We start from the raw sequence: 25,437 nt of genomic DNA, 5'->3' as shown, positions 1-25,437 counted from the left end.
AGGTCAATAAGGTGTCCTCATATATCAATTGGAATTAAATTTGGAATATTAAATAAATTAATGATTACATTTTATAACTAACAGATGATAATTTTAAGATTTAAATTTTAAAACAAATTTATAAAAAAAACTTCCATGATCTAACATTATTTTTTAAATTTATTTTTCTCTCAAATGTATATTGATTTATTGCATTTATTTGTTTAATTTTCTTTTAAATATTTTGCTATATAAAAATTAAATCTATTCATATTATTCTGACCTCAGCTGTGCCTTCATATATGTATGTGCCCCCGTATATGTATGTATATGGAGACCTTGTACATCTATTCGGCAAACGCTCTCCTAAACGCTGCTCTTCTAATCAGTTCTAGTTGCTCTTTGGCTGAATTCTCTTCGCCACATATCCCTTATGTCTGTTATCTCGAAAACATTTACAAGCTTATTCAAATTGTAAATGGAATATTAAGAGGCTGGGCTACTGCAAGTGCACTCTGAAATAGTGCACCGTAAATAGACGACGACCCACTTTAAGATCAAGTGCAAAATGCTTCGAGGCCTGTGGATTATGCAAATCCCAAGACTCGGGTGAGGCCAGTGCGTTCTGAACACTATTCACGAGTCCAAGTTATTTTTGGCACTGTAACCATGTTGCTTGCTTAGCAAAAGCACAGAATAATCTCGTGATTTGGAAGTCTGCGCGGGTCCAATTCTCAAATGGCAGTCTCGTGTCTCGGCGGCTGATAAGAAGCTGTTACGAAAATAAAAACAACGGAAACACATTTCAAATGTCCGGACAGGTCAAATATTCACATTGCGTCCGGGTTTATGAGGAAAATTGGGTTCTGGAATTGGTTTCTGTTCTGGAAAATACTAGATTTTATTTAAAAATTGTTTCTTGGAATACATGCATAAATGTAATTGGTAAATTATTATTTAATAGATAGGAATAAATTATGCAGCGGCACAACTGCAGCGAGGAATTCTTGGCATATCATCCACATTTTCCATGGGTTTTCCCAGGGAAAGTCACCCCTAACTTTTAGAAACCCTTATTTCTCTCTACGTGGCCGCTGCTCCCTGGCTAAGTGCTAACATGATCTATTCGGTGCTACCTATTCTTTTAAGTTTTTTTTGTCTTCTCTTTTTTCTTTTTTGGTTACGTGAGATTTCAGAAATGATATAATACTTGGTCTATCTTTTATGGTAAATGCTAAGCCTTTGGCCTGGCCGAATTCTAGATGCCCTGTGTGCCCTCGTGTCTGTCATTCTTTTCGCTGGAAAAATTCAAGTGAGTTTATGCCTTGAGATTTCCTAGAACTTTTGGCCGTTGGCCGCGTGTCCGTTGCTGTCCGCCCCCTTGAGTGGCTGCGCCTCCGGAGTCTGGCGCAGCTCTTGGCCCGCCTCCAGATAGACATCGCCCTTGGTCTTCTTCCCAAATCGCTCGCCATCCGCTATGGTCTCCAGCATGGGCTTGTTGTGCGTCTCCGGCAGCAGGAGCGAGAGCAGACCCGCTGCCAGGGAGAGGGTTCCGCAGATGAGCAGCGGCAGTGGCTTCCAAATGATTTCGAGGGAGCTGAGGAACGGCGCCAACATCCCGCTGATACGGGCCACCATTGAGGCGGCGCCCAGAGCCACATTCCGCACCACCGTGGGGAACTGCTCGGCGGAGAAGATGTAGACGGTTCCATACGAGGCAGTAATGGCCAGCTTGCCCAACATGGCACAGGCCACAAGGAGGGTGTGCATCTGCTCGGGAATGATCACGGTGACTACCAAGCTAAGTCCGGCGACCACCAGGCAGCCGCAGAGGATCGATCGCCTGCCCCAGCGGTTCAAGGTCAGGAGAAGGAATATGTAGGCCGGTATTTCCACGGCGCCGGATATCACGAAATTGAGGAGCACGTTGCCGCCGAGAGTGTTGGGGTTCCAGGAGAGGCCGTAGTAGACTCCACTGGTCACCAGCCAGTCCAGGAAGATGAGCAGAGTCTTCTTGCGAAGATTCGGGTAGCAGAAGAGATCCCACACGGATGGCGGCGGTCCCTCATCCCTGAGCTCCTGCTCCTGACCCTCCAGCTTCTGCTTGGCCTTATCCTCTGCCGTTTCACCCTCGTCCAGGAGCTCTCTTAAGACCTCGTTTGAGATTTCCACCTTGTTGAAGCGTGCGGCCTTCTGCATATTGGCAATGACGCACTCTTTCCGCCCCTTCGTGATCAGCCAGCGGCCGGACTCTGGAATGATCCAGTAGTAGCCCAGAAAGATGAGGCCCGGCAGCGTCAGAGCTATTTGCAGCCAGCGCCAGTCGTGGACGAAGTAGGCAAATGCCGCCGTCAGCATAAATCCCACGGAGAAGAACATCATCACGAAAATGCCGGCGTAGAGGCGCTTCGCGGGTCCCACCATTTCCAGGGCGATGACGTAGGCCACCAGGAAGACGCCCGACGTGGTGGCGCCCACCATAATGCGGGCCAGCGTGTAGGTGAAGTACTCGGGCGCCACCCCAGCCAGGACACCGAACAGGACCTGAATGACCAGCGAGGCGAAGAGGATGGGCTTGCGGCCGTACTTGTCGCTCAGCTGTCCAAAAACAATGCTCCCCAGGAACACGCCGAGCATAAAAAGCGAGTCACTGGTGGCGGCCATAAAAGCCCGTCCGCACACCAAGTTCCACTCGGTGACGGCACTGTTCAGGTAAGTACTCTGGTCGTATACGTAATGTGAGCAGTCCCTGGTCTGGTTGCTGCTCCGGGGAATGCTTCCGTTGAGGTACTCCTCCGAATAGTCCACGTCATAGTAAGAGCATGTCCTCATGATTCCCTCGGGGGGATACGAGAGATTCCACAGGTGGGGCGACAGTTCGTACCCACTGCCCTCCTCCTCGAAGGGCAGGACGCATCGGAAGTCGGGCTTGGCCAGCAGGAACACGCCGGCCAGCTTGTGGAAGGCCACCGGTATGGAGGTCAGGCAGACGAGAAAGTATATGATCTTCTGGTAGCGCCCGAAGTCGCCCAGCTTGATGATGGCCTCGTCGTAGCCCATTTCGTGTATTTTGTGTGCGAAACTCGTGAGACTTGCCGCGCGGCGAACAGCTGCTGACCGCTTTCTTTGAGTCGCGCGGAGACAGTGAATCACTAAATCGGAAACGCTACGCTTTTTGGCACTATCTCGTGATGTCTGCGCACTCAGTTCGTCAGAACCCAAGTTCCGCCGTTGCCCACTCTCTCCACAAGCTCCTCCGTTGACGTGTACTTTGCTCCCGAGCCAAACCGAGGGGGAGCTCTCTCTCTCTTTCGCTAATTCTCTTTCACAGCAATTATCGGCCAACACGTGTTGCCGAAAAACTGGCCAAAGAGGAAGAGGGAAGCCGAAAGGGGCACTGGACGACACCGTCGACACTCTAACAACTCAAGACCCGGGGCGATGCGTCACCTAGGACCGGCGAAACCGAACTGAGAACCAACTGAAAACCGCCAACAGCAAGTGGGAATGCAGTGGCTGAGGCAGACTGGGCTGCCGGCGCGCCGGCTGTATACCCGACCCGCTCAGATACTCGGATATGTTTATGTTGGCAAAAAGAACCGACAACAACCACAGCTACAGCCACAGCGGCACTTCGCTGAGCGATACCAGGCCGGCATGCGCTCAGCGGTGGAGCAAGGCTCTCTCTAACGCTCTCCAGTACCGGCACACACTCTCCCTCGGATTGGGTTCTTGTGGATTACATAGACACAGCCACCCCTAGCCATTGTTGGTAGCAAATTACAGCGATCCCTGGTGCATTACAAATGCTACCAATTTGTGTTTGCACAGCCGGCGCAGCGGAGTCAGGTAAATGGAAATTCGGACGATACTTCGATGGACTTTCGTCAATCAGGCGATCGATCACTCAAAGATCTTGCTGCTCTCTCTCTCTCCTTCTCGTCTTCCAATTGAGCCGCGCTCCGTCGACCAATTAAGCGAATCTTTGAAAGAGCCAGAATGAAAAATGAAGCCGAGGGCATCGACTGACAGATACCCGTTGGTTCTAGATTGTTCTTCTCTATAAAATATACATACATATTGCCTGCCACAAGGCGAAAGATAACTAAGCTTATGAAGGTATAATTATAGCATAAATATGAATCCCGAATAAAAATAACTTCTAATTAAATAAGTACTCAACTTTTTGATATTTTTAACTTTCTTATTGATTTCCAGATGAGTACTTCTGGCTCAGTTCTGTTCTCATCTGTTGTTGATAAGTAACACATTTTACATTTTCTTAAACATAATATACCCTGGTTATCCGCATAAGTACTGGGCATCGGAACTCTCTCAATTGGGGCTCAATTGGTAAGCGTGAAGCAGTCCTATTATGGAGAACGCTAAATCAAAGGCGGAAAATCGTATGATTCCATGGAACCCCCGTCTTACTCAACTTCTTCTTTCGCCTGAATTTTTCTTCAGAACCTTTCGATGTGGCAGCGCTTTATAGCTACAGATTTGCTCGGTCGTCTATATTTATTTATCGGCAATGATTTTACTTAAAACAAATATTCAGAAGGCCAAAAATATCAGTGAGTTCATTGATTTCTTGGCTCAACTTGGAGCTTGGAACGAAGCTGAAAGGTTTTTGCTGACATTTGGGGATCATTAGCCATATACAAAAGGTATATACATAACATATTATTACAATATCTTTGAAATTAACCACTAAACCATTATCCAGACTCAAAATAATTTGTACTAAGCTGAATTGTATTGTATAACAATCATAAAAAAATATTTAATTAAAAAATAAATAAAACATTGTCAACCAAATAATTAACCCTAATATATATAATTTATTTTTCTCCATAGCTTGGACCCTTTAAAATTTTCTCCTTATGAAATCTTATTATTTGGATTCAAATTCAAACCGTTACATTCGTTATAGCTGCCGTGCTGCCAGACCTTGCGTTACGCATCTGAGATACCAGACATTCGAAAAATATCAACTATCGATAATTTTTAAATCGTTTAGAAAATTTTTTATATGTGTACCTAAGTTATGAGCATGGAATATTTTTTATTTGTTAAAATAATACAATTTCTATTAAAAGAAAAAGAATATTTCTGAATATTTATAAATTTATTACACGAAATTAAACTGGTATTTTATGGTGTTTTTCGTTGGCTCTGCAAGTATTTCTTATCGATAAGTTCTGCGGTCACACTGCTCAGCTGTTGCCCGCGCATTCGTAAACAAAATCGGAACTCTGCACAGTCGTCGTCGGATGATCCTCGCCTCAAATCGAATCTGGGAAACACAACACCCCTTCGGATCTACGTCAAGTTTACAACATTTTCGGGAAACTCGCGCTACGACGCCGGAAAAGCTCTAAATTCTAGTGAACAAGCAGAAGCCAGCGCCTCGATCGATTCCAAGTGGGTTCCTGCCCCAATGTGTGCTCGTGTCCGTAAAAGAGTTCCCCACTGACCACCGGTAACCACTCGCTGGACGAGATCTACAGCAGTTCACATGTAAGTAGGCAGCAGCAGGCACTCACCTGTAAAGGCGGATTTGCGCCACTCGCTTTTTGTTGACTTGCAATTTTCTTTGCTTTGAGCCTGACATTGGCGAATTCTTGCCCACGGAATCGGTTTGTGGATTTACGGTGGTGCAACCAAGCAATCGATTTGCCAGATGCGGAAGTTTTTATGCCCTAACTAGAGGTGCATTAGTTGTGGGCAGGTGCTTACAAATAAGACTGTGAATCAGTTTTAAAGGTGTCATTGCGCCACTCAATTTGTCATAATTGGTCTTATTGTTATAGTTTGGGCTTTGTTCGATATCGGGAAACATTATAGTAGTGCAAAGTGCAAAATAATAATTATATTTTGTTTTTCTAAACTCTGACAAGATCAGTCTCATTATAAAACAGGCCTCGGCTTATACATTTAAAGGAGTTCGATCAACATCAAGTATCTATACTTCTTATAAATGTGTGTTAGCGTATACTAACTTCCATAGATCCCCTATATTTTTTGTTCAATCATAGTTTGCTTTTTAGTTTCGTCTGTTTACGAAGGGGAGGGAATGGGAATTGGGAATGGAGGGAGAACGTGACCGTGAATCAAACATCTCTTTGTGTGAGTCGCACCCTCTCCGGGTGCTAGTGTCACCACCAATTCTCACATTTCCTACAGCTGTCCTCCTCCTACCACATCCCGCACCCCCGCAGAACCATGTACACACACACACACACCCAGACTGGAACGGCCCGAAAGACACAGAGAGAAATATGGTTCTATTTATAGACAGAGCCAGGCAAAATGCAAGGCCCCATGTCAGCGTCGTCTTTGTTGCCGTTGGGTTTTAAAGCAAACTCAAAGACAGATTTGTGTCCCGACCATTTTAATTGAGTGCGGAAATGAGCAAACATTTCTTGGAGCCCCCGTCCAGGGACACAAGTGTCGTTCGTCTGTCGACTGTTTGTGTTTCTCCATTCGAAGCACATTTTGTTTATTTATGTGGAAGACAAGCCGGGGTAGGGAGTGAGGAGGCCTCATGGCGTCGCTCCTTCTTTGCTGCGCATGCGTGTCCGTGTCAGCGGACGTGTCCAATGCCCATCCTTATCTGTGAGCACTTTAGAGCCAATTAAAAGGGTTCGACAATGCCCTTTCCTGTAGCGCAGGGTAATTTAGAGGGAATGAATATAGCTTTTAGTATTTTCTCTAAGCAACATCCTGGCCCGCACAAGGGTGTTCAGCAAGTCTGGACTTTTTGGGCGTGGAGTCCAAAACCCTCGCTAACTGGCAAAGTCTAGTTCATGTCGCTATTCCTTGCTGTCACTCAAGCCCTGCCCTGATCAACCCCATCCATCCTTGCCGAGGCTCAACACGCGCCACACAGCTGACAGGAACTCGGTATGGAAGGCGATCCTGATCCTCATCCTGATCGCCCCATTGTCACCGCCGACAGCTGCTTATATTCGAGCCCCGAAACGGAGGCTTGCTGAGAAGTGAGTAAGCCCTCTTGGAGTGGCCACTGGATGGAGGATGGGTTTCAGATGCGGCGGAACAATTTGCATATAATACTCGCGCACACAAAAATAAATATAAATAAAAAAAAAAGAGAAACACCGAAACGGCCGACGACGATTGTTCCGAGATTCGCCTATTCCGCCGCACAGCCCGGAGTGAAAGTCAGCCGAGTGTGTGTGGTTTAATTGCAGCTTTTGTTTTGATAGTCGATTAGCATAATTCGAGATGTATTTCTCTCCAATCGCGGTTTCGCTGATTGTTTTCTTTTTATATATCTCTTGTTTTATGTATGACTTTTTCTGTGCAGTTAAAGCTAACGCAACAAGGCAGCAGCGCGTGCTTCCAAACATTTTCGATTAATATTATTCGAAAAGGAAGTGGGAAACTTACCGTTTTTGGTTTCCTGCTGTATATCGTGATAAGACTATGTCACGAATAGCAATGGTGATTCAAAATAAATAGTTGCATCATCGAAAAAGGGGTTAGTTTGGAATGCAGTTGGGATTTTGATAAGAAGTTAGCTAATATACTACCATTTAAAACATTATTTTTGATATATCCAAATACCTAGAAAGACTATTTAATTATTTTGCCATGATTTTACAGATAGCTAGAAAGACTCTCCTGTTGAAGCTGATCAAGAATATATATAAATTATGCTGTCGGAAATTACTCCTTCACTGCATTAATATTCAGACTAAAATTATAATACCTTGGCAAGGGTAAATAAAAACAATCTGCGGTCACAAACTTTGGAGATTATGCAGATTTCCATTGAAAATAGAGTCTTCCAACCTACGCTCTCAGTTGCCTTTTTCTATCAACTGTTACTTTCGTTTGATTAATGACCTGTAGTCTATTTATAAATTGGTAATCATTATATATACGTTTCAACGAAAAGTCCGAAAATAGATTTGCCTAGTTTAAGCTTTTGGTGGGAAAAAGGCAAGACTTTCGGAGTTCATTTCCCTTCTTTTTTTTTTTTGGGGATGCCTGTCTGACCAATAAATAACCATATATTTTCTCACAACAAAAGAAGTGACAAAAATAATTACATTTCACCTGTATTTTTTTTTTGCTGGCGGCCGTCAAACAAGTAATTGCGCTGAGAATGGAGATAAGATTAAATGTGAAACGATAACACACATTAGGAGCAACACAGGCACAGCCAAACAACGCCGACAAATAAAAACAAAGCCTGGTTAACATGGGCCCAAAATGTTGACCCAAAATAAACACAACTTGAAGAGCAGCCTCTAAATTCTTCTCTCCCCTTTTTTATTTTTTATATATTTTTTTTCTGTGAGTTTAAATATCCGCCAAGTGCAAAGTAACGACTTGCAGGCGGCGACGGCGCACCATATGGAAAATCTGTGAACATGTGTTGAGGGAAATGAGTTACGGGGCCGTCACACAAATCCATCAACGTCGGGGAGACGCTTGGGTAATGGTGGTAATGGCAATGGGAATCGGATCGACTGGGACTGGGTCTGGGTCCCGGTGAGATTTGCATTTTAATTGCATCTCGCAACAGTAGGAAGCGGCCAGCGTTAATTGCCGCTTGGCTTACAAAAGCAAAAACTGAAAAACTCTCTTCAATTGTCGGCAGTTTTCCGGCCTTTTCGGATTTCATTTCACGAGTCCGCATTAATTGGTTCCACTTGCGCGACGTTTAACTATCGACATCTTTGGTTCGGTTAAGTTTGGTTCGGCATTTCTTCCCGGTAATCCCCTCTCCTCAATGCGACTGCAAGTCGTTGAACCCGCTGCAGCAAAAAGCACTCGACTCTGCATTTGTGGGGCAGCCCCCACAACAACTAAAAAAAAAAAAACTTTAAAAAATTAACTAAAATATTAAAAACAAAAAAGAGTAAACAAAAGCAAAACAAAAACAGACGGCAAATAACAGAAAAAGATTGAACAACAAAACGCTACGAAAACTTGTTTCGGTTGTGACTTTTGCGCATGCTCAGCGTTTTGCTTGCCAACGCTTTACGGTACAGTGAACTCTGCCCCCCGTCATCGTTCCCGTTCCCCCGCTTTGTGTTTGAGCCGAACCAAAATCATGTTCCTGTGACGTTTGGGCCATAAATTTTACAGCTGCTGCAGCTTCTATTGTTGCAAGTGTAATTGCTTTTCGACTCGTTTTTTTTTCGGCTGTTTCGCCTCAGATCTCGGATGGGCTAGTTAGCCGGAGTGACTCATCAGTGCTCCCATTTGGTGGCCACTGGCAGCTGCAAAATCTGCGGCCAAAACGAGTTCAACTGGTTGCCCAGTAATGCCTTTTGAAAATCCATGCAACCGCTACACTCGAAGAGCTGAAATCAATAATTCGATTAGTTATTTATTTAAATTCAATATAAATTAAATAAATTTAATTCGGAGAATTCTTTCCGTAAAATTCTTTACTTGAAACTGAACTTGCGGTTGACATGCTATATGAGAATCAAGGATATCGATTTCTCTGCGTGTATGGTGTGAATTTGTGGCCCCCGCGCTGCACAATCGCAATGGGAACCTGTCGCACCGTTAGTGCGTCCCTCCATTCCCGTGGACTCGTTTCCCAGCTGCCGAGATGCCGGAGCTCCGATCGCCAAGCTCCTGCCTCACGTGAGCCCGTCTTGACTGGTTGAACTTGATATTGATATCGGTGCATGGTCAAGGAACTGACCAACTGGTTTCTGGGATCATAGGAGAGCAGTTCTTGCTGGTTAGCACGGCCCAAACGATGCCAAGCTGGCCAACAATGCTTATCCAATGAAATGCCCCGCGCGAACTATTCGCTAACGGTTCGAGCTTCTTTCTCAGCGATGTGACTCCAAATGGGCCCCGGTTCTCCATGGCTTGTGGCCCACGAAAGTGTCGCAATTATTACACAATTTTCGTGGTTCGCTGTCTTGTTGTTGCTCGTTCCTCAACTCTGTTTTAATTTTCCTTTGTGTGCCACAAGCAATTTGAAATTTTTTCGGTTTTCCACAGTGGTAGAATGGCACACGAGCTCGTTTGGTTATGAAATTGTGGCAATTGTTTTGCTTGCAATATTTTTTATTTGTCTTCTTGTTTCCCCCTCTTTGTTTCGGGTTAGTTTTACACAGGGAAGTGGCACAGATATGCTACCCAAATGGGACCCCGAAAGAAATGGGTCATATGAAAGACAAGATGGCAGTGGGTTGAATAACCAACTACAATATTTCCCAACTGAAAGAAAATCAATTTTTTAACGCAACCGGGGAAAAGTAATAAACGGATACGTTTTAAATTGATGGGGAAATATTTACCATCAACCATATAAATTCAAATCTTCTCATCATATTTAATTGCGTTGATTTAAGAAGAAAGCTTTTAAATTTCCCAATGAAATTCAATTGATTCGAAAGGCCCCCGTATCGTATGAGAGAGATCATCTTCTCACATCACTGACAAATTCCCTGCATCCCAAAATCTGTTGCCTTCATTAATTTGAGTCATTTTTAATTTTAAGCCTCAAAGGCAAGACCCTTATGGCCCACAACAGCTTGCCCTTAACCGCTGTGTGCATTTCTTTAACTGTTTTTCATTTTTCCCATTTGCCACGAACATTGCGCAATGCAACAGAATGCATAACAAAGCACACGCCAAAACAATAGGGCCCATAACGAACAACATGATTATTAATTATTCAGCAAAGGCTACAAAAAAAAAAAAAAACAGAAACACAGAAACAACAACGGCCCAAACGGTCACTTGCCGGTCATTTATTGTGTTTGGTTTTGGCTTTGTCCATCGCCCGGTGGCTCTTTCGGGCAAACCGGAAGCTGAACCTCGTCGCTTGCAACGGTAGAACAGTTTTCCATGACACACAGCATTAAACGCTTTATTCCAGGCCCTTTGTAATAGTCTGTAATAAGCCAACAATGTTATGTAAGAACTAGGAGAATTTATGATAAGTTTGGAGTGTTATATTAATGAAACAAAATTTTGAACAATTTTTTTAAAACAGCTTGCCAAAGGGTTTAATAATTTAATGAGTAAAAACACATTTTTAATATGCAATTCTTTTAATGAGTAAAACCAATTTTCAGTTTGCAATAAAAAAAACCAAAAATAAATAATGCTGAAGTAAGTCATTAAGACATCGTAAGACACTGCTTGTAATTTCGTTAAAAAACTCGTTTTATTTTCTGGTAATATTTAAAATTCCTATAAACTTATATTCATATAGTCCCCAAAAAATTGATTTCTTAACAAAATATTACAACAATTTTTCATTACGACTTGTCTTATCACAACCTTATCAACATTACATGGTCTTACAACGTCTTTCACCGAAGCTATGTAAGACACCACGCTGCAGCCCATTAAGGACTAAAAATGTTAAGAATTTCTTAAGATTTAAAACTGCAACAACCAACATGCAAATTACCTAGTAAATAGCTCAAAATCTTTACAAAATACAGCCCAAATAAAGTATAATAATAAATAAAAGCTAATAAAAAGCCAAAAAAGAAATTTTCCCAAACTTTGTCAGGTGTGGGGTTCGAACCCACGCTCTCTCTCGAGAACCAGAGCTTAAATCTGGCGCCTTAGACCGCTCGGCCAACCTGACTTGCTGGGCGACGTCGACTAAACGTGCTATAGAATCGAACGGCTGCCTGGTCGGCAGTGCCTGCTTTGGTTCTCAGGTATGCTAAAAGGGGGGTGGTTTCTCCCTGCTCATGTGCCGCTGCCTATATTTGTGCGTCAGTTTATGTATCTCATTGTTTGAATAATGAAAAAGCGAAGGTAACAAGCCAAATTGTGCTCAATTAGAGCCAGTTAAGAGCCTTTAGCTGCTGTTTAAGGCAATACTGAAAGGATGCTGGATACATAAGGGAAATAAAAAACATTATTATTGTCCTTGACTGGGGCTCGAACCCGTGTGCTTTGCCGAAACCAATGCGGATTGCAGGCAGTCGGTGGGTATATTTTTAGAACGCTGCAAAGACAAAAAGAAAGAGAGATTTGTTTTTGCAAATTTCCGTCGTATTTCGCTTTGTTTCGTCTCATTTCGTGGTATTGATCAAGCGATTACTCTGCCAGAGCAGATAGGCAGACAATGGCCGACAACTCCTCCCCCTGACCTCCCGCAACCCCTGATTGCGAAGTGTACGCGCAGCAAATGCCTGTCAGTCACAGCCCAGCGAGCTCCGCTCTGCTTTCCTCGTTCCTCTTTGCCGGCACATTTTTAGAAAGCTCCTTCAAAAGCTTTTTGGTGTTGCCGCTATCAGAGATGCATCTCGTGGAACCGAATCGCTAATCCGCTGCTGATTCCGTTGTTCTCATCTTAATCGCTTTGTTTACCAGAACACACAGAGCTTGAAAGCTTCTCCTAACCCCCTAGCCATATAATGTATGTACATACATATGTAACACCCCTCGTTGAAACGCCCGTCAAGCAGCTGTTGCGTCTGCAGCGAATGAATAACTAAATTTACCAATTGAACTGAAACATAAGCACCGCGGGATAGCTCCAGAGTAGGGTACACACATATCACATAAATATGTACCTATATATGATGACACTTATCACACAGTTAAGGTCAAAAGAATAGCAAAGCAGGCAACACAATTGGATTTATTATTTTAAATAGTTAGGCATAATTTCTATAGACCTAAAATCCTCAGAGATGTCTGGGCAACTACCTCTTCATTTAAATAAAATAACTCCCTTAGTTTTAATGAACTTTATAAATTAAATGTTTCTCAAGGCTGCTATTCTTTCGACCTCAGCTGTATAAATGTAAACAAATCCGGAAGTTGTTATTCACGCTGCTGCAGCGCCGCAAGGCTTCTCCGGTGCAGCGTGGAGACGCATTGCCTCCGATCTCCAATCCGATGACTCCGCCACACTTGAGGCAAGTGCCATTGTTTGGACCGCTCCCGAATTGGGGCGCAAACAAATAAAGTATTCGAGAAATGTGCTTGGCACGCAGCTGGAACCATTACTGTGCCACCCTCCACCCATCCAGCCACCCACTCGCACACTAGCACACACCCCAAGCAGCGGGTAATTGCGGATTCGGCGCAGTTAACGAAGCAACGACGATACCCGAGCTCTTGCTCGGCACGAACTCTGAAGAGGGGCATCCTGCCCAGAATCCGGCAAATCCGCAGTGCATGTCGCGAGTTTGCTGCAGTTGCCACGCCACGTGTCGCGCCCTGCCTATAATTCCCAATCGTTTTTTTCGGGGCGGGTTACCCGAGTCTAAGAACTCGGTTACTGGGTGAAAACGGTGCACGGCAACAGCAGCTGTGGCAACGGCAACATCATCATTGCAAACAATAACAGATACATCGGGCGTTGCATTTCGTGTCAAAAGTTCAGCATCAGTAGTCGATTTTATATACAAAACAGAGATATACATCTGCTTTCGATCCGCCTCAGTATTTACACGATAATGTAGGTCAGAAACAACAAATGAAAATTAACTCACCTTCGCGACTGGAAAAGAAAATTCAATTAAAAGTGAAAAGCTGCCGATTGCATTCGCATCTCTTGGATAATCGCCGAGAAATTACGGCCATCGAACGGATGGGCCAAAAGGTGCTTGCCGAGCAGCCATTGGAAAGTGTTTAATCGATAGTGAAAATCGTTAAAGTGGAAATCAACTGTCACTGCCTTGCAGCATTTGCGGTAGTCGTCAAGCCCAGAGTCGCATCCCTTGGTGACTCACCACCCAGCACCCTTAACTCGTACTCGAACTCGAACGCGAACTCCAACTCCTCTGCTTCGCGAGAGTGTCAAAGTGTTCGCTCCAGTGCATTGCACTGCAATTAACCTATTGAGTTTGGAGTTGGTGGCCACAAAATGGATTTCTATGTCAACAACAAAGAGCTGCACTCGGCCAGCACCGGTGAGTTCAATTAACTTGGTTTAATTGACCAACAATCTTATCGCCAGACATAATTATTCTATTTAAAGATTTCATTTGTTCAAGTGCCAACGATTCTCCTAGCAATTAAAACGATTGCTAGGAATAGAAATGAATTTACAAGGACTAGAACTCTGATTATATTTTAGCAAAGTCATTGTAACACATGCATAGACAAAGAGTGTAATCTTCAGTACTGAATATCTGCATATCGGTCATTGTTATATTACCTTTTATCTCCATAACACTTTTAATCTTGATTAGTGCAGTCCCCTTTGTCATTGTTTGCCGCTTATTATTAATTCTAGAATAAAGTCTGACGAATGCACACGATTCACTTAATGAAAACAAACAGGCAGGAAAACTGTGCGCAGGTTTTCCAAAAGCAAAGAAAATTACAATAATAAACGCTGGCACGCAACATTTTGTTGTTCATGTTTACTTTTTTTGCGGAAGAGGGCGAGACGGTAAACATAGTAAGCGATGATATCACACCCACCAGTGCCCACTTCCCGACGCTTTTCTCTTACCCCAAAAACGGGGGAAACCAGTAAACACTGTCTATTCCATTCCTTTTAAGAAAATCACGCAGAGGCGTCTGCTTTGCAGGCTTAGCTTTTGGCTAATTGCTATTCGGACCTGGCTTTGGCTTTGGCTTTGAGTTTGGGCTTGGGTTTGGGTCGAAAGGTTGGCGGGGTCATTGCATGTGCTCGGATTACGTATACGCACGGTGGGCCTCTGGCCAGGGCCAAGTAAGCCTGTTAGCTGCAGCAGGTGTAGCCCATGTGGATATGGTCTTCTGGGCTGCACTTCATCATTTACGGAGCACAAAAGGCTCGCTTCGTTGGCAGCGGCGGCTTCACATTTCATAAGCTTCTTGAACATGACTTGTTTGTTTCTCGAAAACCTTCCAACCCCGAGCGCTCCCTCTGCTTTGGGAAGCCACCTTCCCTGGGTGTTCTTGATTTTCCACACCTTCTACTGCTGCCGCTTCAACTTTTGCTTCTGCTCTTGGCCATTGTCAGTGTCGCCTTGAAGCATTTCCTTCGTCATCAAGTCATTTGCCGCTTCCACACTTGGTGTGCCCTGTATGCACTCTAAGAAAAGGGGGTCTTAAAAGTGAGAATAAGAATTATATACAAATAATTTGTAGTAATATTCGAACAAGTCAGGATACCTTAAACTCTGGCCATTGTAATCTAATTAATTGCAATTTATTCCTAACTTAAAAACGATTTTCTTCCGAGTGTTGTCTTCAGGGCTGAGTGGTGTCTTCAGTGGGAATCTGGGGGACAGGGACCAGCATTTCCATGCCTGTAATCTGCAAGAATGCAGCCCGGCCAGTTCATCTGCCTCCCATAAACGGCAATCAAACGCTGGCTTCTTCTCCAAACCTCCATCCCTCGGGTCCTAGGCAAGTTCCCTTTTTTTTCGCTTTGCATGCACCATGAGTGTGGCTTTTTTGCACAATTTGTAATTTATGCCGCCATCTCATGCTCGCAACGGATTCAAGTGGCCCAGACGAATGCAAAGGCAGAAGACTGAAGACAGAAGACCGGAGAAGGCGACAACGTGGCCGTGATTGCGGCTGTCTTGCACACATGAGTAGACGACGAACTGCATGTGGTTCGCACCCCTCTTTCGTCCAGAAAATCTTTATTTTTTGCTCAGCGCATAATCAAGATTATGTTAAATTGTCTGGGTAATTGTTGTTAATTCGCCCCGGGCACATTATAAAGCGATTTCAACCATATGGCTGGGGTTAAGCTCCGCTTTCTATCCGCAAAACTGGGCTAATTATGATGGATACATTGCAGCCCATAAATTGTTTACAACGCTTCGATAAGTGGCAAGCCATTGGCTCCGTATCAGCATGAGACTGAAGTTTCATTAAATTGGTGTAAGGGGAGACTATGCTGCATAAGCAAAGAAAAGTCCCTGCATCGTGAGTCACTGTGGTTGGGTGCCTCCAACATTGCTTGTTTGGTCTATTTCCCTAATGCAAATTATCTGTCGTGTTCCAAAGTGGTTGATTTAGATTAGAATTTGATTGTAGGAAGTTTTCTATGAGTCAACATAGGATGGGAGTATTTTGTTGGAAATGCATTGATGAATATATATTAAAGCCTTCTTTTTTTCTGCTTAATTCAAGGAAAATTGTTAAAAGAAAATCCCTTAATAATTACTATACTTTTACTGTTCTTAAATAGTGATAAGCTAGCTTCGAACGAAAAATTCTAAGAAACTTCAGGCGTTATCGCTCATTTACTTTAAGAACGTCAACTGAATAATCTAAATTTTACACTTACATATAAATTGAGTTATGATACATTAAAATATCACATATAATTTTAACTCAAACAATCTTTATTTAACAAATTACATATAAAAACTGCAATTTGTATACGTATTTATTTTATGTTATTTTAATATTTCGATTTCAAAGTGTATTTAATCACAAAATAGAGTCATTGCTACCACTACTAAAATACACATCTTTACCATTTCTAGAGATCTCTTGTTTTGGCTCAACCCATTATAAAAATCTTAAAATAAATAAAATAAACTGGAATTTCAAATGTCAAAAGTATTTAGATACAGACATCAAAAAATGTACGAGAAAATACTGTTTTCAAAACAAAATCCTATAATGCCCAATTGTATTGTGTAAATCTGTTGTCGCTAAACGTTTTAGAAATGACATCCATAATTGCCGATCTATTAACAGCCACCCCCACACACACTCATAGCACCATCTGAGCTTCATCAGAATAAAAGTCATTGTTTCTATTCCTCGCTCTTTCTCTGATTCTCCATCTGTGGGCTTCTCACCCACCAAAAACAAAAGTCACACGAACTGAAACTGACTCATTTGACGAAACAAAATAAGGCTTAACCATCATTTAATAATTTAGCACTTTGTAGCAAATTTATCTTGATGAATGCGCGGGAGAGGAAGCAAAAATATACCAACTGGGATCCAACAGAAATGCCATTGTTCTCTGGCACAGCTCCCCTAAAATTTGAGAGCATTTTGTCGCAATAACACAGGCCAGACTCAGAATGCAGTGCTCATCTCAGGCGGACAGAGACCGAGAGCAGGGGAAAAGGGCATGCACTATTAACCTAGCGAGAGCTGAATAAATGGATTTCACCTTGAGGCTCTCGCTAAAACAATATTTCCAACGTCACAGTCTCGGCTACCGAAATTGGATATAGGACCCAGGGGGAAGGGCGAAGCTCCAGATCTAGCTGTAAACGAGAGCTTGCGGTTTTTACATTCGTATTCATTCGAATGATGCCGGGCTGGGGGGGAGGTGTTTAGCGAATCGCACAACAAGGCCGTACACCTACGTGGATTTGGATAAACGCACAACTGCGGTAAAAACAGTAGCTCTTTTACTATATATATGTATACTATATAATGTAGTAACCATTAGAACACATATGATCTTGCTTCTTTTACAAGTTTTAAAAGCTTGACTACTTGTCATTAAATAAATCTCTCTTTAAAATAATAATTGAAATATTGTTTTTATATTTCTGACTTTGGTGGAATTTTCAAAAATATATACGTTTTTTTCAAAGCTAAAATTTGTAATACTTTATTTTAAACCCTTTTATATAAATCTATTACCTTGACCGCCACCGTAGTGTTGGGGCTTATCAACTCCTCTACACACACGCACACTGAGCCCGTGAGTCAGAAGACAGAAGGCAGAAGGCAGTGCATGACCAGGAAAGGTAACCAGTGAATAGACATAAACGAAAGGCGAAAGAAGCAGACGCAGACGAAAAACAGAAACTGCCACAGCGACACCAGCTAGAGAACAATGGGTGCGAGGGAGAGTGACTAGTACCAGTTTTCGGAGACAGAGAACCAGAGAGCGTAGAGAGAGGGATTCTCAGGTAGACTCTGGCCATAAAACACCGGCATCGCACCGGGTAGAGTGGCCCTAATGACTCCGACTTGGCGCGAGAGTGTGCACAACGATCGCTCCACTCATTCGCCTTTCCACACTCAAGCAGCGCGGAGCGTTCGTGGCCTCCCGATTCTCGGTTCTCTCAGTGTTGGTAGTACGACGAGGTAGATAAGATTTTTCGCAGTGATACTGTCCAGCCGCCATACGGTGTGTGTTACCTGACATAATAAATGTAAAGCTAACCGTTTTCCAGCTTTGTTCGTAACACATTGATTGCTCAGATTTGCGCTTTTCCCCGTTTTCTTTGCCCTTGCAGTGCGCAAGATGTTGGAGGACACCCAACTGGTGTGGGTGCGAGATGCCGGCGAGGGCTATATACAGGGCCGGATCACGGAGATCGGCGCCAAGGAGTTCGAGGTAACGCCAACCGACCGGAAGTATCCAAAGCGCACGTGTCACTATGACGACATCCACTCCTCGTGTGACGGACCTCAGGATCACGATGATAATTGTAAGTACCCTTCCCCTCGAGGGGCTTCCCGGGTTCCAAAGAAATCTGTAGAAATAACAGCAGACCCGATAAAGCCTTTGGTTCGGGCGCCTTATCTGGTCGATAGAACTTATTATATAAAAGTATTTTAAGAAAGTGAAAGCACTATATCTTACCATTGTAAAATTTCAGAAAAACAATTCCCAATAAGTTCAATTTATTGTAGTACTACAAATTATTACACAGTGGTATAATTTAATTTATACTGAAAGCCATTCTAAAATGTAAAATTAAAAGGCAAATCTTTAAGTTAGTCTAGAAATTAAATTGTTTAGAAAGCAAAAAAAGTTAAAGTAGTTCAGAAGGTTAAAGATAAAATCGTGATCTTGAAAATATATCCATGATCGGAGCGTATATATATGACTCCAGTAGGTAGCGATCTTATCTATCAACCAGATAAGATCGCTTTGACGTAAACGATGTCGCGTATTTGGAGCAACACTTCTCAGTGCATTAGCTTCAAATTGAGCGAGAGATCCAGATCCAGATCTTAGATCTACTCTCTTTCAAAATGATCCATTTCGAAGGGCCCGGAGTGAGGCAATCGTTAGCTACGCTTGCTTACCTGACCCCCGAACCCGCCAGACGGGTGAAAGTGGTGGGGGGGTTTGGGCCATAAAACCCCGAAACCATTTCAGACGTATTACTAACCCAGATGATTTTATGTTCCAGGTGAACTCATGCTGCTCAACGAGGCCACATTTCTGGACAATCTGAAAACACGTTACTACAAAGACAAGATCTACGTGAGTAGTCCAAGTAATAATTAAAGAAACCGGAATTAAGCAAGGCTTCTTACTCTGCAGACGTATGTGGCCAACATATTAATTGCCGTGAATCCGTATCGTGAGATCAAGGAGCTCTACGCACCCGATACCATCAAGAAGTACAATGGCCGTTCTTTGGGTGAACTGCCTCCTCATGTCTTTGCAATTGGTGGGTTTCATATACATTTATATAATCCTTGAGGTTATTTAATAAAATATTTACATTTCTACCAACAGCGGATAAAGCCATACGGGATATGCGAGTCTACAAGTTGTCTCAATCGATCATCGTGTCCGGGGAGTCGGGCGCCGGCAAGACCGAGTCCACCAAATACCTGCTGAAATACCTGTGCTACTCGCACGATAGCGCCGGTCCCATAGAGACCAAGATATTGGATGGTATGATTCATATTAAGGGAGGGCTTAAAAACAATAATACTGCTAGTAGCTAAGGGTTTCATTTGTTTTTATCTTTGCATTCCAATTGCTTAATAATATTTATGATGTTCTTTCACAGCTAACCCTGTGCTGGAGGCCTTTGGAAATGCCAAAACCACCCGCAATAACAACTCCTCTCGTTTCGGAAAGTTCATTGAGGTGCACTACGACGCCAAGTGCCAGGTGGTCGGTGGTTATATATCGCACTATCTGCTGGAAAAGAGTCGCATTTGCACGCAAAGCACCGAGGAGCGAAACTACCATGTGTTCTACATGCTCCTGGCCGGAGCTCCTCAGCAGCTGCGAGACAAACTCAGCCTGGGCAAGCCAGACGACTATAGGGTTCGTATATACTTTCCTTGAAATCGTATCGTTTCTCATGAATAAATCTTCTTCGGCAGTATCTTTCTGGATGCACTCAGTACTTTACCAATGCCAAGACCGAACAGCTGATTCCAGGCTCTCAAAAGTCCAAGAATCACCAGCAAAAGGGCCCGCTCAAGGATCCAATTATCGATGATTACCAGCATTTCCAGAACCTGGATAAGGCCTTGGGGCGACTTGGTCTCTCAGATACCGAAAAACTAGGCATATACTCTCTGGTGGCGGCTGTGCTCCATCTGGGCAACATTGCCTTCGAGGAAATACCCGACGATGTGCGCGGCGGCTGCCAGGTGTCGGAGGCATCGGAGCACTCGCTGACCATCACCAGCGGACTGTTGGGCGTTGACCAAACTGAGCTGCGCACAGCTCTGGTGTCGCGTGTGATGCAGAGCAAAGGAGGTGGCTTCAAGGGCACGGTTATTATGTAAGGATTGTACAAAGGATAGCAAACTTTCAGGACTTAACTTTTCGATCTCGCAGGGTTCCTCTGAAGATCTACGAGGCGAGCAATGCCCGGGATGCCCTGGCAAAGGCCATCTACAGTCGTCTCTTTGACCGCATCGTGGGCCTGATCAATCAGAGCATTCCCTTCCAAGTATCCAACTTCTACATCGGCGTGCTCGACATTGCTGGATTCGAGTACTTCACTGTGAACTCGTTCGAGCAGTTCTGCATTAACTACTGCAACGAAAAGCTGCAGAAGTTCTTCAACGACAACATCCTGAAGAACGAGCAGGAGCTGTACAAGCGTGAGGGACTCAATGTGCCGGAGATTACATTCACCGACAACCAGGACATCATCGAGCTGATCGAGGCCAAGTCGAATGGCATCTTTACGCTGCTCGATGAGGAGTCCAAACTGCCGAAGCCCTCGCCCTGTCACTTCACCGCCGAGGTGCACAAGTCCTGGGCTAACCACTATCGCCTGGGCCTGCCCCGATCCTCGCGCCTGAAGGCCCACCGCACTCTGCGGGATGAGGAGGGCTTCCTGGTGCGCCACTTTGCCGGAGCTGTTTGCTACAACACGGAGCAGTTTATCGAGAAAAACAACGACGCCCTGCACGCCTCGCTGGAGGGCTTGGTGCAGGAAAGCGAAAATCCCCTGCTGCAGACCCTCTTCCCCTCGGGCAGCAGCACTTCGGTTCGTGGCAAGCTCAACTTCATCTCCGTGGGCTCCAAGTTCAAGACGCAGCTGGGCGAGCTGATGGAGAAACTGGAACAGAATGTGAGTCCAATAGTCAAGCTGGTTTATAAGTAAAAGGTTTTAAAGTGCCTGCTTTCCATTTCAGGGCACCAACTTCATCCGTTGCATCAAGCCCAACAGCAAGATGATCGACCGCCAGTTCGAGGGCAGCCTGGCGCTGGCTCAGCTCAAGTGCTCGGGCACCATTTCGGTTCTGGAGCTAATGGAGCACGGCTATCCCTCGCGAGTGCTCTTCGCCGATCTGTACAGCATGTACAAGTCGGTGCTGCCGCCGGAGCTGGTTTCTCTGCCGGCTCGCACCTTCTGCGAGGCCATGTTCCAGTCGCTCAACCTGAGCGCCAAGGACTTTAAGTTCGGCATCACCAAGGTCTTCTTCCGGCCGGGCAAGTTTGTGGAATTCGATCGCATTATGCGCTCGGATCCGGAGAACATGTTGGCCATTGTGGCTAAGGTCAAGAAGTGGCTGATTCGCTCTCGTTGGGTCAAATCAGCCCTGGGAGCCCTCTGCGTCATCAAGTGTAAGTATAGGCGACTCTTGAATATTACAAGATCTTAAGGATTTCTCTCTTTTGGTTTTAGTACGCAATCGCATCCTCTACCGCAACAAGTGCGTCCTGGTGGCCCAGCGCATTGCCCGAGGCTTTCTGGCCCGCAAACAGCATCGCCCACGATACCAGGGCATCAGTAAGATCAACAAGATCCGAACCAATACGCTGAAGACCATCGAAATAGCCAGCGGCCTGAAAATGGGACGCGATGAGATCGTTGGTGGAGTGAATGACATCTACAGGCAGATCGACGATGCCATCAAAAAGATCAAGGTGAGTGAGGCCTAAACCCTGTTCCCTTTTTCTTGCTAATCCCGAATGCCTTGCAGATGAATCCTCGCATCACCCAACGGGAAATGGACTCTATGTACACGGTGGTAATGGCCAATATGAACAAGCTCACCGTGGATCTAAACACCAAGCTAAAGGAGCAACAGCAGGCCGAGGAGCAAGAACGTCTGCGCAAAATCCAAGAGGCCCTCGAGGCCGAACGGGCGGCCAAGGAGGCGGAAGAGCAGCGACTCCGTGACGAAGCCGAGAACAAACGACTGTGAGTAGTAGTCACAAAACTCATTTATATCATCTCTTTTATTATTTGTTTAATTCTCAGCAAAGCGGAAATGGAAACTCGCCGCAAGGCAGCGGAAGCTCAGCGCCTGCGCCAGGAGGAAGAAGATCGACGTGCAGCCTTGGCTCTGCAGGAACAGCTGGAAAGAGAGGCCAAGGACGATGCCAAGTACAGGCAGCAGCTCGAACAGGAACGCCGCGATCACGAGTTGGCCATGCGATTGGCCAACGAGTCCAACGGTCAGGTGGAGGATAGTCCGCCAGTTATACGCAAGTATGTTATAAGATATCCAAAAGCAAGAACGAGTCGGGGTTTTAGCTAATTTAATAAGGTTCGGTGTAGGCATAATATAGGGATATTGTTTTTATATGGATATTATGTTTTAAAAATTAAAAAAGGTAATATTTAAAGAAAGCGAAAAATAGTTATTTAAAGTTTATAAAATGTTTTTTGTAAATATGCGTTTAAAGACGTTAAAAAGAGAGATTATTTGATAACTAAATTCAGTAAATTTAGATACATGAGAAGCAGAATTTTTTTTTAAATTAATATTAGTTTGTTACAAAGTTTTACTGTAAATATTATGCCCTCGAATATATCTTAAGATTTGAACTATTTTGTTTATATACTCACAAAATTTTTCCCTTTCCCCTTACACGCAATCTACTCGACACTACCCACAACAATCCACACAACCCACCACAACACCACCCACTCCAATCCAATGAACACAACACAGTGGTGTCAATGACGCGTCTCCCATGGGTTCCAACAAACTGATCAGGTATAGCACGCTTTATGATTTATCTATGTCTACCGATCTTGTAAATTTTGTCTACTTTTTCTTGCTTTCTTCAAACACTAATTGGAAAATGACTTACCAAACGAAAAAAAAACAAAAACAAAAAAACAATTCTTTACCTCCTATAACTTCTTTACTTTCTGTATATTTTTGAAAAAGTTTTTCACAAGTTGTGTCAAACATTGCTTCGCGGTACTTGAATAAGTGAGTTGGTGCTGGTTTTGAAATCATTTCGTACTAACCGAATTGCTAACACCGAAAGTAATTTGCTCATTCCCACTAATCCAAAGCATCTGTAATATACTTACTACTTAGAACTCCCATTGGCCTTTAGTAGTTGACTCTTTCGAAACTCTCTTGTGTGTCCTGTCACTATGATCATTTGATGCCATCAATAACTCACTTTGTTTGCTTGCGCTAAGAAATATGTCTGAAATGCGGATTTACCCAAGGTTCTAATCAATATTTCCTTCCCTGTGCCAGATCGGAGAATGTTCGGGCCCAGCAGCAGGCTCTGGGCAAGCAGAAGTACGACTTGTCGAAATGGAAGTACTCGGAGCTGCGTGATGCTATCAACACGTCCTGTGATATTGAGCTGCTAGAGGTGGGTTTAAAGACGGAAAAAATATATAAAATAATATAACAAAATATGTGTTATTTTTTAGGCCTGCCGCCAGGAGTTCCATCGCCGCTTGAAGGTGTATCATGCCTGGAAGGCAAAGAACCGCAAGCGCACCACCATGGACGAGAACGAGCGCGCTCCACGCAGTGTCATGGAAGCTGGTGAGTTTTGAGAATAAAAAACATGATTTAAATTAACCCAATAATTTTTAACAACATTCCCATTTACAGCCTTCAAGCAGCCGCCCATTGTCCAACCCATCCAAGAGATTGTGACGGCCCAGCACCGATACTTCCGCATTCCCTTCATGCGGGCCAATGCACCGGACAACAGTGAGTGTCCTATTGTTCTTGCTCAGCTCCAGTAATAATAACAACAATTTATTTCCAACAGCCAAGCGCGGACTGTGGTATGCCCACTTCGATGGCCAGTGGATTGCTCGGCAGATGGAGCTGCATGCGGACAAGCCGCCCATTCTGCTGGTGGCCGGCACGGACGACATGCAGATGTGCGAGCTGAGCCTGGAGGAGACGGGACTGACGCGCAAGCGTGGCGCCGAGATCCTGGAGCACGAGTTCAACCGCGAATGGGAGCGCAATGGCGGCAAGGCCTACAAGAATCTTGGTGCTAAGCCGAACGGGCAAGCAGCCGGCATGCAAAAGCTGCAATAAGAACGCCCCAAGTGGGAAGGCCAGGGCAGTAATCAAAGGTTGCCATTTCGGTGGGCAACAGGTAAAATTTATGGCTATCAAAATTCCAAAATAAGTTTTATCGGAAGACAACTTTTACTGAAAGCGACCACGTCCATAAAAATCATTTAGTAAATATATCTTTTATTATAAATGTCGAGCTTTCAATTTTTTCCTCTCGGTTCCATTCAATGTTGGCTTACTCGCTCATTCAGCGCCCGGACTTTTGTGGGGGCCTTATACATGTAGCTATACAAATATATATATATCTCTGATTAAGTGAATCTTATGATGTAAAAGGAAACGGCAAGTTGTATTTAGTATTTAACAAAGTACTATTTAAATTGTGTATTTAGTTCACTGCGATGTATTTACATGATTGAGTATAAAAACATATATATATATTTTACAGTATTTTAAAAATAAAGATTTGAAGAATGGTACCATGGCCTTCCAAGTTCCGGAACTGCGGCCAGACCTGTGTCCCCGCCAACAGATTCTTAGGGAATGGCGTCTAAGACCAGTTCGTGGGGGCCCTGAAGATCGGCAATGGCCAGGGATGCGAAGTCCAGATAGGACCGCTTATCAAGGTCCAGGAACATCATCCAGGGAGGAAAGCCCCTGAGCGACATTGGCCCCCTCTTCTATGCACCGACCATAGACACAGACGTGCCCCCAAGGAAGTCTGGAGTTGAAAGGAGGGGGGGGAAGGGGGGAAGCACGGAATCAATGATGCAATTTGTTGACTCGTAATTAAAAAATAACACAAATATTTTTCCCAGTGTAAAGTAGTTACATTAGCAAAGTTTCCTACCTTTGCGATCTTTTTCCCGGGGTCTGGCAGCTCTGGTCCTTAAGAGCGATTTCATTTTAGTGGCCTGGCAGCCCTGTGCGTTGATCGTTTCGGTGTGACCAGCTACTAGTAGACGGAAAAACTAGGTTTCTTTGACCACCTTCAACCTAAGGGGTGGAAAACCAGGCGGGCACACTAAACTTTCCAAGCAATATTAAAAAATAATAAATAAAAGACAATAAAGTATTCGCGAA

The 25,437-nt window shown here is 44.1% G+C and overlaps 2 protein-coding genes and 1 non-coding gene across 8 annotated transcripts; 1 reads left to right on the top strand and 2 right to left on the bottom strand.

Annotated features, from left to right (window-relative positions):
- Positions 1-851: 851 nt before the first annotated feature.
- On the bottom strand, positions 852-3,548 carry Orct2 (Organic cation transporter 2). The gene has a single exon (XM_017171371.2). The coding sequence runs from the start codon at positions 3,037-3,039 to the stop codon at positions 1,315-1,317; it is 1,725 nt and encodes a 574-aa protein (XP_017026860.1). The 5' UTR covers positions 3,040-3,548; the 3' UTR covers positions 852-1,314.
- Positions 3,549-5,271: 1,723 nt separating this feature from the next.
- On the top strand, positions 5,272-24,833 carry jar (Myosin heavy chain 95F jaguar). Of its 6 annotated transcripts, none has more exons than XM_017171232.3 (18): positions 5,272-5,502; positions 18,135-18,329; positions 19,041-19,114; positions 19,175-19,304; positions 19,373-19,534; positions 19,653-19,915; positions 19,975-20,381; positions 20,438-21,182; positions 21,247-21,679; positions 21,741-21,982; positions 22,039-22,259; positions 22,320-22,550; positions 23,017-23,061; positions 23,239-23,283; positions 23,563-23,683; positions 23,745-23,862; positions 23,932-24,033; positions 24,095-24,833. In XM_017171232.3, exons 2-18 carry the CDS (start codon positions 18,143-18,145, stop codon positions 24,370-24,372), a joined length of 3,804 nt encoding a protein of 1,267 aa, XP_017026721.1. In that variant the 5' UTR covers positions 5,272-5,502; positions 18,135-18,142; the 3' UTR covers positions 24,373-24,833. The 6 variants fall into 6 exon arrangements, with proteins under 6 accessions (XP_017026721.1, XP_017026719.1, XP_017026720.1 ...); XM_017171230.3 differs by lacking the exon at positions 5,272-5,502 and adding an exon at positions 13,350-13,877; XM_017171234.3 differs by lacking the exon at positions 5,272-5,502 and adding an exon at positions 18,010-18,025.
- TRNAL-UAA (transfer RNA leucine (anticodon UAA)) lies at positions 11,507-11,590 on the bottom strand. Its single transcript has one exon. It is a non-coding gene; the product is annotated as a tRNA-Leu (tRNA).
- Positions 24,834-25,437: the final 604 nt, after the last annotated feature.

Source organism: Drosophila kikkawai, chromosome 3R (genome assembly GCF_030179895.1).
Source record: "Drosophila kikkawai strain 14028-0561.14 chromosome 3R, DkikHiC1v2, whole genome shotgun sequence".
NCBI lineage: Eukaryota > Metazoa > Arthropoda > Insecta > Diptera > Drosophilidae > Drosophila > Drosophila kikkawai.
The sequence above is the reverse complement of the archived record's forward strand: the minus strand, read 5'-3'. Positions and strand labels throughout refer to the sequence as shown.

What these genes read in the sequence shown, in the direction of transcription:
- Orct2 (XM_017171371.2), bottom strand. Translation starts at nt 3,039, where the DNA reads ATGGGCTACGACGAGGCCATCATCAAGCTGGGCGACTTCGGGCGCTAC.
- jar (XM_017171230.3), top strand. Translation starts at nt 13,832, where the DNA reads ATGGATTTCTATGTCAACAACAAAGAGCTGCACTCGGCCAGCACCG. An exon ending in TGGAGAAACTGGAACAGAAT is followed by an intron (nt 21,183 to 21,246) that starts GTGAGTCCAATA and finishes TTTCCATTTCAG; the next exon opens with GGCACCAACTTCATCCGTTG. An exon ending in ATGCCATCAAAAAGATCAAG is followed by an intron (nt 21,983 to 22,038) that starts GTGAGTGAGGCC and finishes AATGCCTTGCAG; the next exon opens with ATGAATCCTCGCATCACCCA.